An 18,361-nucleotide genomic window follows, 5' to 3' on the forward strand; every position below is an offset into this window, starting at 1 on the left:
TTATTTAACCCTCCTGTTGTCCTCATTTACAGGCACCAAAACTATTGTTTCCTTGTATAAAAAAAACCCAAAAATTCAGCAAAAACATTCCCCAAATTTCTGAAAATTTGCAAAACCTTCAAGAAGAAAATTCCAATAATTCCTTAAAACTTTCCCTGAAAAGTTAAAAAAAAATCGTCTAAATATTTTCAAAAAATGAGTAAAACTCTTTAAAAAATCCTAAAAATATCTAAAATGACTACATATATGTCAGTAAAACTTCTAATATTTTCTTTAAGAACATTCACAAAAAATCAACCAAAATCCAGCGAAATTCGCTGGATTTTGGTTGATTTTTTGTGAATGGTCTTAAGAAACCCTTTTAACATTTCTTTTTTCCACCAAAAAATGTTCAAAGATTTCCCAAAAAATGTTGAAATGTGGCCATCAGAAGTTTCACTGTGAAAATGTATCTTTTTGTCCACATTTCAAACTTTAAAACAAGTCAATTTTACATAAAACATTCCATCATGTTTTTGAATTCATTCCTGTGTGTCACATCTCTGTTTGATATGATTTAGGAAAAACAGTCCTTATTACCACATTTAATCAGTAAAAAAATAAATTTGACTATGAATGAGCTTTAATTTGATTATTTAAAAGCTTTTTATTTCTTAATTAGAGACCTCAGATTTAAATTAGACTAATGAACAAATGCTACAAATACTAATAAAAGATTCTTTTCATGTTCAAACCTGCATTAAATCATATTAAAACACAGGATGAATGACTTTCTATAATCCGGGCTGCATAGAACAGCATGTACTCAACGACACAGTGAGATTAAAAAAGGATAGATTGAGATTAGGAATTGTAGTTTAAAATAACACAATGTAAATCAAGAATGTAATCTCATTGTGTGCAGAAAATACATTTGTACAATATTATAATGTTGCACTTGTTCTGCACGCATTGTCGCTGCACTCAGATGTGCAAATAGCCCAAAAGGTGATGGTTATCTTTGTAAACATTGGACAAGAGACATGAATTAGCTCTTAGAACAACACAAGTGATGTTTGTTGAGAGCTTCACCCTCGTTGCATGATGGTTTTTTTAGCATTCAGGCCCGGTAGGGATGATGTTATCTTCGCTGCAGCAAATGGTATGTTAGGAGCAAACTTTCACCATATAATTTAAACTAAAATTACCATCTGCTGCCTGCAGGAGCAGAACCTTCATTTGCCTGACTGATTGGAAGATGGTTTTGAGACTTTGGCCCCTCCATCATCCCATTAATTGGTGCAATCAATTGGACGCTCTCGTTGAGGAGCTCCCCGGTGCTGCTTTCAACCGGCGGTTCTGTACTCGCTGTTTGCTCATGCGGGTCCTGGCGGCGCCGATCAATAGTGTCTCCCGGTGACCGATCACAGCGGATCAATCAGTGACGCCGGATCAGTGACTGGCTGAAATGTCACCAGCTCCATAATTAAGACCTTCATTAAGCCACAGTTAACAGAGTGTCACTCTGTTGCTCTCACCTCGACTCCTCGTCCCTCCCTCTCGCCTCCCCCCTTCCTTCCATATGCTCCTCTGCTTCCCCTCAATCCCCTCTCAATCCCACCCTTCTCCCCCTCCTCTTCTCTTGTTCGTTCTTTCTCTTCACCTCATTCAATACCTCCATTCAGCGTTTCTCTCCCTGCTCTATACGTTTTGAAGGACAAGCTGCCAAAGCACTCATGTGTGCACGGTTTCACGTAGGGGTTTAGTTAAACAGCAGGGCGGAGGATGGAGCAGTAAAGGAGGGGAAAAAATATGAAAAGGTTACATAACCCCCCTCGTGTTGTGCTTTCCCCCCCCCCCCCCCCATCATTCTGTTATTTCTTTGTTTCTCTCAATCATCGTTTCCCTTCCTGTGTCGCCCGGCAGACGTCCGTCTCTGCCTCTCTGTCAGGCTCAGAATCTCCCCCCTACTCTGATGCTGTGTGCTCCTTTAATCCAGATTAGCTGGCGAGTGTTCTTAATCTTATCACTTCCCCAATCCCGCGTGGGTGTGTGCTTTTCCTGGTTTTGTGTGATAGGGGGAGAGGGACCGATAGACGGCAGGATTAGAGCAGATTCTGAGAGAGACTCAGAGAGAGAGAGAGAGAGGAGGAGGGGAGAGAAAGAGAGACTGAATGACACTGCAAATGTAGTATCACACATATCAGTGTCAGCCGGGTCTGCTGGAGTAGAGCTGGCCAAAAAACAGAAAAGGAAAGAAAAGAAGAGAAAAGAAAAGGAAAGGAGAGGCATTAACCTCCTGAGAACTGAGGAAAAAAGCATCTTTCAAACTGTAACTACAGTATTTATGATTCTTTCCTGCCAGTTTGGAACTAAAATAACAATTTACAATTTAGAATTTGATTAAAATATTTAGGACAAAACAAATTTGCCATAGAAAACACTTCAATCAAAACAGGCTGACAAGAAAACATGCTGATCTATTTTCTAATGAAACTTTAAGACACTAAATTAAACAACTATAGTGTCAAATTTATGAGGTTGAATGAAACATGGTTCTAAACAACTATTTAGATATTACATTAATTACTTTACATAGAAAATAAATCGTTCTCATGTCCATTATAGTTGACATTCATAATTTTTCCTGACCAAAAGTTTAACTGAACTCAAAATTTATGATTCCTGACGTGTTCAGAAACAAGAAAATATCTGATTACCATGAATAAAACAACAGTATCTGACTTAGCTTTTCCTATTCCTGGCTGCAGAGTTTTGCTACAGTCTCCATTTTGTCTCAGTATGAAAACAAAGTTCCCATTTTCTCCCCTAATCATGAGATATGATTGGAAAGGCCAGCATGTTCTCCATTGAACACATCAGGATTTAGCAGGGAAGCTCAAATGAGTCAAAACATATTGAACAAATATCCCGTGCAGAGGACATGAACGAATGGGCCGGGTCTCAGGAGGTTAAATATGGGAAACTAGAGCAGAGGCTAAATCCATAAACATCCATACAAGCACAGATTTGTCACTATTATGTCGCGTGACAGCAATAATGACATTTACATGAAAGGTTACATGAAGTGAGAACACATAAATATCACGTTTTGTAATTCGCAAGACAGCAGGGGGTGCGTTTTGATTAAATGCCACGCTCAAATTCCAATTAGTGCCACTTTATTTCTAGCTTGTAAAGCTGTTTTGCGTATAAATTCCTCCCGTTTTGTTTTTTTCTTCCTGCCTTGCTGCTCGCTACTCCTGACCTGTATGCATTTAAAGTGACCCTGCTGTGTTGTGTGGCCTCTTTGCAGATGAACCGCCCGATCCAGGTGAAGCCAGCAGACAGCGAGAGCAGAGGGGGTAAGAGACACCTGTCCCCACAGCACCTGTTCAAACAGCAACACCTTTACTGTGTCAACCACCAAAAATATCCACGCTGACATGTCCGTTAGTCCTGCAGTGACACTTGCAAGAAGGTGAAATTTATAGCTCAAGACTTTTGTGTAGGGCAAGAGCTGTAATGGGATTCTACAAAATGGAAATGTAGCAATAATGAATATTTAAAATGAGCATACAAGGATCAATAAAGTTAATAAAAGTACAATGAGAAAGGAAGAAAACAGGTAAATCTTCACAAAACAGAAACCTAGACTTAATAGACCAGGGGTGTCAAACTCATTTAGTTCAGGTTCCACATTCAGCCCAATTTGATCTCAAGTGATCAGTAAAGTCATAACTTATTAACCTATAACTAACCACAACTCCTTTGTTTTAGTGCAAAAAAGTACATTCTGAAAATCCTCACATTTAAGGAATTATCTTTTACAAAACATTATGAACAACCTGAAATTTCTTAAGAAAATTAAATTCCATTTCAACAACATTCAGCCTCAGTTTATCATTTCCACATTACAACTTCCAAAGGAACAAAACATTTATTCACAGCTATCTGGAACTGAATTATATAGTAGTTTACTGTATGATCAAAACGACAAAAGTCAGCCAAAAAAGACAAAAAACAAGACAAAATATTACAAAAATGAGACACAAAATGACAAAACGACAAAAAATTACACAAACAACACGAAGCAAAACAAAAAACAGACAAAACATTAAACAAAAGGTTAGAAAGCGACAAAAAAATGGACAAAAAACAAACATAAACAAAAAATGATAAAAGCGAGAAACAGAATGATAAAAATAGACTAACAACACGAGTGAGACAAAAACACAAACGACAAAAACGCTACACAAAACAATGGATAAAGCAAAACACAAAACGACAAAAATAAGACAAAAAAACAAGCGAGACAAAAAGGAAACACAAAACGGCAAAAATGAGAAACAAAATGACAAAAGCATAAAACAAATGACAAGAAAGACAAAAGCAGGACAAAATATTACAAAAATGAGACACAAAATGACAAAAACGAGAAACAAACGACAAAAAATTACACAAACAACATAAAGCAAAACAAAAACAGGCAAACATTAAACAAAAAGGTTAGAAAGCAACAAAAAAATGGACAAATGACAAAAATTGACAAAAAATGATAAAAACGAGAAACAAAATGATAATAAAAAATAGACTAACAACACAAGTGAGACAAAAACACAAAACGACAAAAACGCTACACAAAACAACGGGTAAAGCAAAACACAAATTGACAAAAATAAGCCAAAAACAAGTGAGACATAAATGAGACACAAAATGACAAAAATGACAAACAAAAGCATGAAACAAATGACAAAGAAAGACAAAAACAAGACAAAATATTACAAAAATGAGACACAAAACGACAAAAGAAAAATCGAGCATTTTACTTCATGATCAAAACAGCGTGTCATGGTCTAGAAATTATTTTAAATTTCTAGTTTTACTAATTTATAATTTGCAGTTAATGTCTTCTCTCTAGTTTTTACACTTTGTGGGCCGGATTGGACCCTCTGGAGGACCGGTTTTGGCCCACAGGCCGCATGTTTGACACCCCTGTAATGGACCCTAAATATTCTGGTGTTCTGGTGTTTTAAGGATGTTATTCTGAAAACACCACCAGAATTTAGATCACATCAAGTACTTACATTGAAATTTGCAAGATTTCATCATCCCTTGAGCAGATCATTGTTCAGATTCAGCAGCAGGTTTAGTGACTTATTAAACTGGATGTTTTGTTGCTGCCATCCTACACTGTGCACCACCTCAACAGCTTTAAAGGTCCACATCATGAAAATACGTTTTTTTGTTGTATTTTATGGCTGCTACAAACTTTAGGTAAAGCTCTTTCCGATAACTAGTTAGCCTCCAAGCTTTACACATTCGACCCAGGTGCTACATATACTATCCTATCTAACCAATAACCATCCAGCTCAAACTGCCAATAACAGAAACAGAGAGAGTTTCTTTCCTGAATAGGGCAGCAGCTCATTGGTTTACAGAGCATTTCTGACCATTTAGAAAAGCCCTAAAACCAGCGATTATACACAGTCATGGTGAAATGAACCATCTTTGCAGCGTTCTGAGCTGAAAAACACACTGTGGGGACATGAGAGACTTTAATTAATTTGCTGAAAAGGGGGACAGTATTTAAGCTGCGTGCTTAAATAACAACACATATGCTGCTGGAGTTGCACAGCAGTTTTTACAACAAAGATCCATCTGTCCCAGTAGATACTTAATCGGTACATTTTCACACACCTTTCAACATTTACGAGCACATTTTTTAAGCTCTTTTAGAGACTCGAAGGTGCATTTAACACATTTTCTGTCAGATTCACTGAATATCTTGTCACGGTTTGCTTGCTGTCTGATCTGAGTGACTATACATCATTGTTGCTCACTTTTCCAAACCATACCACAGTTTAGAGTCAGCTGTCGGCCTTACAAATTGTGCAACTTGAAACTTGTTTAAGATGCAGACAGCGCTCCGTCACGTGTTTTGCTTGGATTTTAATATTGAAGAAATAGTCCAAATCTCCATTTTGCAGCATCCTCTGTCTCTGATAAGGCCCGTTGTTGTTGTTTTTTTAATACACTTGGACACGCCACAGTGGGAGAAGCACAGGTGTAGATGATAAAATTACTGATGGCTGAATTCCATATAGCTGCTTCGGCTTCAGGGTCCTGGTATTGTGCACGTTGGCTCGTTGTCACACTGTGACAAATCAAAACGCCTGCTGTCCACTGTCCTTAAAGTCAGTTCAGATTTTCTACATTTGATTTTATACCACATTGAAGATCATCATTCTGTATTTTGTGGCTCATTAAAATCAAATACGATGCATCTTGTTGGACAGAGCATTGCTTTGGTTTTCCAATTAACTTACAGGAACAGAAATTTGCTTGCAGTCAACATAACAGTTAATTTTTCACAGAAAAATCAGAATACTTGTAATAATTTAACAGTACAGCGTGTTATTGTGGTGTTGAGAGGCAAAAAATACGTCCAAAATGTGTCCAAAATCCAAGGCCTGACTGTCAAAACCGCAACTTTTTCGTCCAAGAAATTACCAGATTCTTCTTCTCTCATCGTCCACTTTTCTATTTGCAGTCTGGCATCGATTGTGTGTGAATTCGATGCTTTTCATCACAGAACACTTAAATCAACACACCACACCGACAGCTTCGAGTATTCAGACCTGCAGCGTCACTACTGGCATTTAAGCTGCGTCTGAGTGAACAATAGAAGAGACAAATCCACAAATTTCAGGTGTTTGCCAGACTTAAGTAGATTGGGATGAAATGGCAGCTTGAATCGAGGTTAGAATCTCTCGGTGTGCGGTGTTCTTTTAGGGAACAGTGTGCAGGAATGAACGGCGTATGTGATTTGTAGTGAATGGGCTCCAACATGCAGAAACACTGATCTGATCCTTCACAGACGGGGACAGACGGAGCAGCTTCTCTGACAACACAGAGGGTGACAAACATTTGAGTCACCGCCAGATGCTGTTTGTTTGTTGTGCCGTTCAAGTTGCTGCGCTCTGGTGGCGCCCCGGAGTATCGCAGTCGTGTTCTGTAGCACCGTTGTTGTTGCTCTCAGTTATTCATGCGTGCACAGTGACATGGCACATCTCCCTTTTCTCTTCTTCTTGCATCACTTCTTTAATCTCACTCACATTGTCCTGCTTTTTGGTTTGTTTTTTTTTCCATCTCCCTCCCATCCTGGTGATCTCCTTCCCCTTAGAAGACAGGAAGCTGTTTGTGGGTATGCTGGGGAAGCAGCAGACGGACACCGACGTGAGGAAAATGTTCGAGCCGTTTGGCAGCATAGAGGAGTGCACGGTGCTCCGCGGGCCTGACGGGACCAGCAAAGGTAATGCCAACTCATACCTGAAAAAATGTAAAATTGGCTCAGCAAAACCTGAGGATAAACTCACAAAATAAACGAAAAATGTAAAAAAGAAAACAAAGGGCTGTGCATAAAAATGAAGCCTGGTATAGGGTGTAAACAATAAAAAGTAATTTGCTGCGAAATTAAAACCAAACAAACTGTCATTTTGTGGACTGGTGACATGCAGGTATAAAGCTGGGGTAGGCAAGGATTTGGAAGACAATGTCCTCCTCCTGCAGCTTTAACTTTTTGCCCCCCTTGCACAAGACAGGCACATTTACAGGGGGTCCTCTGTTTACGACGTCCTCGACCTACGGCGTTTCATCGTTACGTCAGAACGGGTTACTTGGAACTAGCTGACGAGCAGATGAATATGTCGTCCCGCGGCGCAATAAGACAGCTTTGTTTCCATTCTCCGGTTGTTGTAAAAACAGGTCAACATATTGTAGAAACCTTCTGTGATGACATTTATTGAAACTTCACCAAGGATATTGTGAGTCACAGCCAATGCCAAAATAGCTACACAAACCCCACACCCTAGCTCCAGAATTCGTCGCTGTTCCCAGCTCTCTCTATTGCTGGCTCTCGGCCAATCAGAGGTGAGCTAACTAAACATGGCACATTCACTGACATCAGGTAAATCTGGAACTGAACAATAAACACTGAAACCTCAAATCAACAACAATATCAGTCCGTTACAATATTCTGTTATCTTTTAGTAAAATGATTCATACATGCGTGAAAGTCGTTGGTATTCATGACTTTTCTGAAGAACTGATTGATATCGTGATGCACGTAACAGCTGTGTTTACATTTTCGCCGGCGTTCTGACTTATGGTGAACACGACTTTTGTTGATCCCCAGAAACGGAACTCCGACATAAATCGAGGATTCCCTTTTTAAGCAAAACATGAAGATAAACATGATTTTGATTTAACTACAGCTATGAGGTTTTGGCTTCGGTTATAAGAAGTTTACACTATTAGCAACATTTAGCGCAGCTACTCACCACCAACTTGGGCTGTAAATCTGCCTGCACAACCCAACCAACCACTAGAACACACAGGAAAATGAAATGTGTGGCTAAATTGTCACCAAAGATGAACAACAAGCTCAGAATAAAGAAGTTAATGAACATATGAGTTTGCTTTACTGCTACTGACAGGTGTTTTATTGCATTTATTAACAGACTGTTGTTTTGATTACGCCTGTCTTCTTTTTTGGGGGTTTCTCTGGAGTTTAGACACTTATTGCTTAGGCTGAAATAGCAACTTTTACTGCAGGATTTTCTACCATCTAAAGTGATGCACATCTGCATTTGTAGAGCAGCCAATAGGAACCACTCTGTCTTTCTGAAAAGCCCTGTGATTGGCCAAAATCTTCAGTCACAGGCTAGGATTTCTAAGCCTAAAAACTGAGCCAAAGGTGCAGAAGTCTAGTTTCCTCGAAGATCACTTGAATAACAACATGCTAAAAGGTTATTATGGGACTTTATTGTCCAGCGACTTCAAAAAATACTGCCTACCCATGCTTTAATGCATAATAAATAACCATAAATATTCCTTTAGACACTTTTGAGCGAAATGTTTAAGGAAGCCCATTAAAATTGCATTTAAAGAGCCATATCTGTGAATTTTGACTATGCTAAAGATAATCCCAGCGCACATAGCTAACTGTTAGCAATGTTTAACTTTAAATGCTCTCTGCTCAAAGAGCCCATATTATGGTTTTTTGGCTTTTCCTCCCTTTCCTATAGCGTGTTATATAGCAGCTTTTTAGTACATGGAGAAGGTCATACTAAGGCCAAAGTCCTTACCAAAAGGAACTTATTCTCCCCCGCAGAAAGTGCTGCCTGAAATGCTTCATTTCAAGTCCAGGCTTTTCTTCTGTTACCTATCTGGATCATCATGTGACACATTTACAAAACACTTGTTCGCCCTCAAACAAAAAATGAGCAACTTCCTTGTGGAAACTGGACTTTTCACAAGGGGCTGTTTCTGTCTGAAGCTTTCTGAGGGTAAAAAGAGACTCAGTGGAGAAAAATAATGTGTTTTCGTCATCTTAATATTTGTAGATCCAAAAAATAAAACTATAAACTTGTAATTGTGCATAATGTGGGTCATTTAAAGGCATTAGAGGAGATTTAATTTCCTACAACTTTGGACGTAGCATGCGCATGCGCACATACAACCTCTCCTTCACCCCCCCTCTAACCTCCCCCTCTTAACATTTACGAAGAAACGCCCCCCTCCAGATACTTGCGTAGGACTCGTGAAGTTGTCTTTTACGGCTGGGTCCCCCTGGATCTTTATCTGCCATTGTGTAAAAAAAGATGAGCAAAACAAGTCGCCAGCTAACTACGAAGCTATACCAAAGCAACACATACAGAAAACACGTAAGTCCAAGGCGTACGTAATCTACGTAACTAGGCCTGAGCCGGAAGATTTTTGATTGACAGGAAAGGGAGCAAACCAAACGCCTCGGTCCGAGCGCTTTGATTGGCTGATGTTTTTCAGGTCCTGCCATGTCCACAGTTATTTTTTTTGATTTTTTATTCTTTTAGAGACCATACATACAAGTCCACTAAAGGTCAGTATATTCATTTTATGTGAATCAGACAAATTAAACAAAAAAAACATCCTCCATAATGCCTTTAATGCAATAAGATGCAACATGTCATCTTGTTTAAATCACCCAGGCTGATTCAACTGCTTAAAACCCTCAGCAATAATTTAGATTTGTCCCAGTGAATAATATGTTCAGCGCTAAGAAGATTTTGTAAAGCGACACCCTCCGTGATTTCCCGAAGCAGCCTCAAGTCAAGTGTCCTTTAAAGCACTTTGGTTGGAAATGAATGCAGCTGGACTCCGGGGCCACGACTGTAAAACTGCTATTGACTTTGCTTAACTGTTTGTATTTGTATCCGGCCCCGAGAATAAGGCCGGCGGCACATTCACCGTCACGTGGTATAAATTACGGTTGTCACTAACAACAATGCTAATGATATTTGCCGTGTAAATCAAAGTCCGGCGACAGTTCAAACACAGATGCTAGATTTTTCTGCGTTTGTTGCGCGAGGCATGACTAATAGTGCAATAGGTTTTATGGGTCATGGCTAATGATGCGTTTGGTGGTTTACGGGCTGTGATTGATGAAGCAATGAATGTTCTGTGGACCATGTTTAATGATGCCACGGTAACTGATGAAGCGCTGGATGTAAGACGGCTTCTAATGTATTTTAAAGGGAGGTGGTTTTGTTACACTGTGTGTGTGCGAGGCCGTGGTTAATGGTGTGTCATTTCATGTAGGGTGTGCATTTGTAAAGTTCCAGAGCAACGCAGAGGCCCAGGCCGCCATCAACGCTCTGCACGGGAGTCGTACTTTACCTGTAAGTCCACACACACACACTCACTCACACAGATGGCTACACACATTTTCGGTGAGATCAAACAGACACACTCAGATGCTCCAAATCCAGTCATTTAGACACTCAGCATGGTGACTCAGCTAATAGTCACCACTTCTCATTTCTGTCCCCCTCTCCTCCACACACACAATAGAGGGCAACATTATTAGTTTCTTTTTTTCTAAAATGAGGTCATTTTTTAAAATTTTCCGTTGTGGGTTAGCGATTTGACGCAGGTCGACTAAATTTAATGAACATCCTAGTTAACGCCAGAAGTGTATTTTTGCATCATTTTATGCAGCAGGAAGAAAAACAAGACGAGTTTTTCGTTTCTTTGCAGTAATAGTCGAAACTGTCGTACAACTCTTTGGTACAATATCAACATATGCTGTGTTATTATGAATGTTTTGCTCTTTAAACACCCTGTGCAACATCTATTTTTGTACATACGGTAGAATATATGCTATTTCATTAGCTTTTTGCTCTCTACAAAATGTGCTTTATAGACAATCTGTACAATAATAACACTCTAACTGTATTTCCATTCATCAAAAAGTCTGTGCAACCCCACTGATACATGCAGTAAGTATTACTCCGCAAAGGAACGTGGTGAAGTTATATGACGGTCGGTGTTGGTTTGTCTGTCTGTTAGCAACATTACACCAAAAACACAGATCAACAAATTTAGATGAAATTTTCAGGGAAGGTCAGAAAAGACACAAGGACCAGTTGATTAGACTGTGGCAGTGATGTGGCTTACAGTCTGGAGCCACGAATTTGTTAAAGATTTCTGCATCATTGCGAGATAGCGGCACGGCGTCACTGTAGCCACAACAACACCTGTGCTGATGATCACATGATTGCGATCCTACGACAAATCCACCACTGCGGACCACAGATTGTTTGTGAAATTGTATCTTTGAATAATTCCTGCTTTTTAGGGAAAATTTTAATAGTTTTAAGACTTTTAAAGTCATTTTGGACACATTTTTAGTATTTTTTTAACCATTCGCAGCCATCCTAGACCATTAACTCATTTTGGACAGGTTTTGAACAGTTAAGGAAGATTCTTTGAGCAAGTTCGGGACAAATTTGAGTAATTTCTAGTCATTTTGCACATATTTTGCGCCATTTTTGACAAATTTTGACAAGATTTAAAAAACACACTTGTTTTATGAGGTCAAATTTGAGCAATTTTGGACGCATTTTTATTGTTTTTTAGTCATTTTTGGAACCCTTCTAAGCCATCCTAGATGTTTAACTTATTTTTGGACAGATTGTGAACAGTCAACAAAGAGGATTTTTGAGCAAGTTCTGGACAAATTTCTAATCATTTTGGACAAATGTGGAGATTTGGTAAAGATTTCTGTATCATTGCCAGATAGCGGCACGGCGTCACTGTAACCATGACAACAAGTGAACACTATGCCAGATTTAATTTACGATTTAATATTCTTTTAAAATGCTTTATGTATTATTTTTTAATATTAATATATTCTGAGAAACTACTGTACTGTACTTTAAGTGCTTATCTTGTTAGTACAGTAGTTATTAGAACTATTATTTGTGTATACTGTGGTTCCTTTTTACTTTTACATTCCTAAAACGTTTGCGCTATCTTTGGTGCTCTAACTGCACATTTCCCCACTGCAGGATTAATAAATTGTTATCTTGTCTTATCTTAAAGTGAGATCTGATGTAGATGCATTAAACAGACCCATTAAACATTCATGCATCTGGTGATAAAAGTAAGTGAACTGCTGGATTTACTAAGAACTCGATGTCCTGTGGCAGCCGTAACCTCAAACAAGTGTTTCTGCAGATCAAACCTGCACAGAGGAGGAATTTACACAACTGATATCTACTCTAAGGAAGTCATTTCACAGTGTATCTACTGAGTTAAAGTCTGGGCGACTCCAAAAGATGGATTTTCCTTGTTTGAAGTCAGTCTGTTGTAGATTTACTTTGATGTTCGACTGCAGCTTTCACTGAGTTTCAGCTGACAAACAACCACCCTGACATTATCCAGATACTTTGATAAAAAAAAGTGTTTAGTTTTGCGTCATATTTGCAGCAGAGCAGCCCCAAAATCACATGTTTTCATGCTGTTATGCGATGCTCCTTTTGTGCTCTAAGCAGTGCTGGAAATAAAGTATGCAAAGTAAAATCTATTATTTTCATTATGATATTGTTATGATTATTTTATTACACATTTACAGTTCTTGATGTTGTCCAGTGGTTTCCAGAGCTGAAAGAAATCTTTTTTTTTAAAAATTTTCACTAGCTTTTAACCCCGCAAGACCCAAATATAGACAAAAATAGCAAAAAAATAAATAAATAAACAAAAATATGTATTTATGAACCGAAATATAGGAAAAAAATAGCAAAAAATAAATAAAACCAAAAATATAAATAATAATAATAATAAGAAAAAGAATAAGAATGATAATATCTAAACCCAAATATAGAAGAAAATGAGCAATAAAAACCAAAAAATAATATATAATGTAAAAAAATATGAATAATAATAATAAATAGTAATAATATATAAAACAAATCTAGAAAAAATAGCAAAAAATATTAGATATAAATATGTATATTTTTTCTCATATATAGATATATATACGTATATTCTGTTTGATAGAAAATAATATTAAAAAAAATAAAACAGATATATTTCTGCAGTGGGATTTACAGGGTTAAGGGCAGCATGTTTCTTTCTCCTCCATATTAACAGCGGCTGTTATTTAATTGTGGTTATAAAATGGAAAATTACACTGGCAGATTTCGTAGTTTGCTTCTTGTATGTTAGCTGTAATACTGCGCCCAAACTCAACATGTTTTTGTTTGTTTGTTTTGGTGTTTGAATACGTTTTCCTCTTGTGGAGTATCAGGTTCCTTTTCGCAGCAACGTCTTTTTCAAGCAGCAGCTTCCTCCATGCGCTGAGATCTGAGGCTGTCAGATCCATGAACATAGATGTTAAACAGCTCCAACCATTCATTTAAGCCTTTAGCTCGTTCTCAGAGCTTCCTCTTTTCTTTTTTTTTTTACCTCATTGAGCATTCTGCCTCGTGCCTTCGGAGTCATCTCAGCTCCCACTTCTATGAAGAGTAGCCACAGAACTAAATCATCAGTTTGTCTAACTGTGGACTGATGAATATGTAAAAAAAAAAACATTCAGAGATTACTTTGCAACCGTTTCCAGCTTTATGCAAATCAGTGAATCCTTGATTGTAAGTCTTCTGAGATCTCTTTTGCATGAGGCATAGTTCACATCAGCAAACTCAAAATGTTTTCTTACAAGTCAGCAGAGCTCTAATCTCCTCTCATGCTCCATTGATTGGACTCCAGCTTCACTAACTCCTGACTCCAAGCAGCTTTTTGTCGATGTCATTAGCCTCGAGGTTTGCATACTTACTCCAGGAAACACTGTGGATGTTTGAATCATGGAGACAGTCTATTTGCACTATAACAATATTGCATTATAATCATTTTTTTAATTGTTTTTGGTTTCATTTTCTCTGGTATTTAGCTTCTGTTTGCTTATATATGATATGGAGCTGACAAGAAATGAGGGGGAAGTCAAGGTGACAACAGCAGTCATGCATCAGAGACCAGATGTGGAAGATTTATTCACATCCTTTACTGAAGTAGAAAAGTACCAATAAATCTATGTACAAATACGCCACTGCATGAAAAGTCCTATTAAAATTGCACTGTTGTTAGCAGCAGGTTGTAGTTAAAGTATTAGAGTAAAAGTACGTGTTTTGTCTCCTCTAACTGTAATAATTTTATACAGAACATCATTAGATTGTTAATACTAATCCATCAGTGTGTCAGCAGCATGTTACTGTTGCAGCTGCAGCAGATGGAGCTAAAAAAAAAAAGGAAACAAAGCTCTGATTCACACATTTATTTTCTGTTTTTGGATTAATATATAATTGAGGGACTTTTGAAGTCCATGGGATAAATCTTGCATACATTTTTGTTAAAAGTAAAAAAAAAAAGCTTTTTATGTTCATTATGATCATATCTTTATTAATTCCATCATTATTTATTATGAAAACAATCATTTATTAATAAAAAATGACTGGATATTGCTAAAATGTCAACTAAATAACCGCTCCATTTTAATAACAACCACCTTCTAATGAGCTAAACAATAATAAAATGAGCTTATTCAAAATAGCTATGATTGTGTTCTTTTTTTAAGTTGAGATAATCATGACAGATATTTCTTTTTTGGCAATATATCAAATTATATTTGGAAAACAGCAAATTCCAAGACTCCAAGGCTTTCTGACTTATTTAATATAAAGTAGTCAACAGGTTTACTACATTAACTTTCTAACTTTTAATTTCTATTTCACTGAATTGTATATATAATATTTAGAAGAATCTTTGTGTAAAAATACCATGTGGTGTTTGTTGTAGGCGGCCATGTTGATTTTAGGCCTGAAAACAGCAAAAATGTCAACTATGATACAAAAAGTCCCACAATTATATATTGACCCTTTTAAGCTTAAATTTTTAGATTTTTAGTGGATCAATTGACTGTGTCCAACTATTAAATCATGTGAGAAATTTAGAGGGAAAACGTCATTATTTGGTGGAGCTGCTAACAACTCATAGACATCTGAAATGTGAGCCAGACTGCACACAGCTTTTTGTCATACACCAGAAGCCACAAAGGCCGGAAAAAATGGTTTAATCTCAGAACGACTAAATGTATTGGAGTAAGAAGTGCAAGATTTCTCTCTGAAATGTAACGTAGTGAAAGGATAAAATGAAAATGGTCGAGTAAAGCACAAGAAACCCCTGTTTGCTCTCCAGTGTGGTACTCGAGTAATTGTACTGACCCATTTCCAACTTTGTGACTTTGTGGTTGCACGACTGGCGTTTTTGTGTCTCTGACTTGTGATCTGATGTTTGAGAGTTGACGTGAAAGCCTTCCCGACAGGTTCGGTTGTGATTTTGTGCGTTTCCTCCGCAGGGCGCCTCGTCCAGCCTGGTGGTGAAGTTTGCCGACTCCGAGAAGGAGCGAGGACTCAGGCGGATGCAGCAGGTGGCCTCTCAGCTGGGCGTCATCAGTCCCATGACCCTGCACCTCGGGGCCTACAACGCCTACACACAGGCCGTAAGAAACACGCGTTTAGAAACACACTCTACCTGTCATGAGGACGTTAACTCGCGCTGCTGAGAGGATTCTGTCGCTCTCTTCTCTTTGTGTCGCCGTCTCTTCGTCTCTCTCTGCTCTGACGTTGACTCTAACTCTGCATCCAGCCCTGTTTGCGTGCTGGTGGGAAAACAGACACAGATTATATTTGAACCTTACTCGGTTTGTGAACACGCATGTGACCTCGCTAACAGACTAGCGGGAGACATCCTGTGTAACTTTATCCCTCTAAGTAAACGCTGATTGTCTGTGAGGAGCATTTACATGGCAACTGGCACTTTGTCCAGCAAATAGTCTGTGGTTGGAGAAAAGCTGGAAAGCCATGAATTAAGAGATGTTTCCTAGAATAGAGATAAAAGCACTAAAGTTAAAATAATAAGAAGAATCTATAAGTGATTCCCAAGGGAGCAGAATAAAGCAAACAGGCATGAAATCATCAGAGTTTAATCCTCCTGTTGTCCTCATTTACAGGCACCAAAAAATATTGTTTCTTTGTCTGAAAAAAATCCAAAACTTCAGCAAAAATTTCCCCAAATTTCTGAAAATTAGCAAAACCTTCAGGAAGAAAATTCCAATAATTCCTTAAAAGTTTCCCTTAAAAGTTTTATTTTAAACAAATCCCCCAAATTTGGCAAGAAAATTCTAGTAAAATTTTCAAAAAATTAGTAAAAATCTTCCAAAAAATCCTAAAAATATCTAAAGTGATTACATATACATCAGTAAAACGTCTAATGTTTTCTTTGAGAACATTCACATAAAAATCAACCAAAATCCAGCGAAATTCGCTGGATTTTGGTTGATTTTTATGTGAATGTTCTTAAGAAACGTTTTTAACATTTCTTCTCCACCAAAAAAATGTTCAAAAATTCCCAAAAATGTTGAAAATGTGGACATCAGAAGTGTCACTGTGAAAATATATTTTTTTCTACATTTTCAAACTTTTAAAACGGGTCAGTTTTGATCCGCAGGGCGACACGAGGGTTAAGGGACAGATAAAAACACAATAATCTGTCTAAAAACGCAGAGAAAATGAAAACTCAAAGCAAAAACTGGAAGGTATTTTTCATAACCCATACACCATAAAAAAGACGCCGAATTAATTTTCCGGAAAGCAAACCTCAATTGTTCGGATATTTAACGTCATACTGGATGGTTTTAATTGGAAAAGTGGCAAGTTGCAACATAAAGTGACCCGGGATCGCTGCTCTCGTCGCTGCTAATTGACCGTTCATCGCAAATGGTTTCAGATTTGCCTCATTTAAAAGCTGTTCAATTTGTGATGCTTAAAGAGGCCTGACAGCATTGATGATGTGTTGATTTATAGTAATGGTATATAATTTAATCAAGGAAAAACATCCAACAACCACACACAGAACTCAAAATATAAGAAAGTGCAGGTAGATTTGAAAAGCCGAGGCGGGATTTAATAAAATAATTTACTTTCACACTTGCAGCCCAGACACACACGGAGCACACAGCATGACATCAAGACCAATTATTCCCCTGATTTGACCGTAATGACTGATTACGAACATCTGCACCGGTTTGCAAAAACAGAGCAGGTCACCGAGGACAGCTGCAGCCTGCTTAGACGTGCACTTTAAATATATTGACTCCCGATTGAGGCTGAGTCTGGAGCCGTCGCAATTATATTAAACCCGTTCAATTTTTATGATTGGTTGTTTGAGCTCGTTAATAATGGAAATCCGAGCGAGGTGCGTCAGCCTTAATCTGCAGAAATCACTCCCTGAATGTCAGACGTTGAGCTGTTTTTGTAATTTATTTGTATTTGTCTTTACAAAAGCTGAGATTACACATAAAAGCAGAGACTCCGAACATCTCCTGATTCCCCCCGTCTCTCTCCAGCTCATGCAGCAGCAGGCCTTGGTGGCGCAGTCGGCCTACCTCTCTCCTGTTGCCACGGTGGCGGCGGTTCAGATGCAGCAGCTCGCCGCCCTCAACCCCAGCAGCATCATTGCCACGCCGATTGCATCCATCACCCCGTCCTCAGGTAATGAGAGGCAGAGATGTCTGGCCCCGGCCGGCCTTGATTAGATTTCTGCTTGAAATATGAGGACAGATACACAAGGAGAGGTGGACCCAAGAGGACAAAATTACAAACATCTATTTTGTACTGTTTTTTTCTTTTTTTCCTTTTTCATTCTATCATGCAGTTAGCCATGTTAGCTTTTACTTTTAAGGTATAAAAAGCAGCGAGAGGAAATTGAGTCAGAGTGGCCTGAACCCACTTAGCTCGATAGCTTCTTTTATAGATATGGTTGTAGATAAGTTTATTTGGCGTTTTAAAGCAATCTATTGCTTAATAGTGATTTATGTAAACAAACATTTTGATAGAAAATATGCCCGAGACAAACACTCATTTTACTATAAATTCCACACGGGTCTGCTGCTCAGCCATCTCGTTATTTGCTTGAAACTTCTTCATCATAATCTATGGATATTTAA

The 18,361-nt window shown here is 38.2% G+C and overlaps 1 protein-coding gene across 7 annotated transcripts in view; it reads left to right on the forward strand.

Annotated features, from left to right (window-relative positions):
• celf3a (cugbp, Elav-like family member 3a) overlaps positions 1-18,361 on the forward strand; it is a 43,323-nt gene that overhangs the window by 15,376 nt on the left and 9,586 nt on the right. For 6 of the 7 annotated variants that reach the window (XR_007945085.1, XM_022200102.2, XM_022200100.2 and 3 more), the window contains 5 exons: positions 3,296-3,344; positions 7,166-7,294; positions 10,621-10,700; positions 15,713-15,856; positions 17,762-17,906. Coding sequence is in view for 6 of the 7 variants with exons in the window: in XM_022200102.2 (XP_022055794.1) it covers positions 3,296-3,344; positions 7,166-7,294; positions 10,621-10,700; positions 15,713-15,856; positions 17,762-17,906 (547 nt within the window). In the remaining variant the exon portion in view is untranslated. The remainder of the gene's footprint in view (positions 1-3,295; positions 3,345-7,165; positions 7,295-10,620; positions 10,701-15,712; positions 15,857-17,761; positions 17,907-18,361) is intronic. The other variant, XM_022200103.2, reaches the window with a different exon arrangement.

The sequence above is a fragment of the Acanthochromis polyacanthus genome, chromosome 11, assembly GCF_021347895.1.
Source record: "Acanthochromis polyacanthus isolate Apoly-LR-REF ecotype Palm Island chromosome 11, KAUST_Apoly_ChrSc, whole genome shotgun sequence".
NCBI lineage: Eukaryota > Metazoa > Chordata > Actinopteri > Pomacentridae > Acanthochromis > Acanthochromis polyacanthus.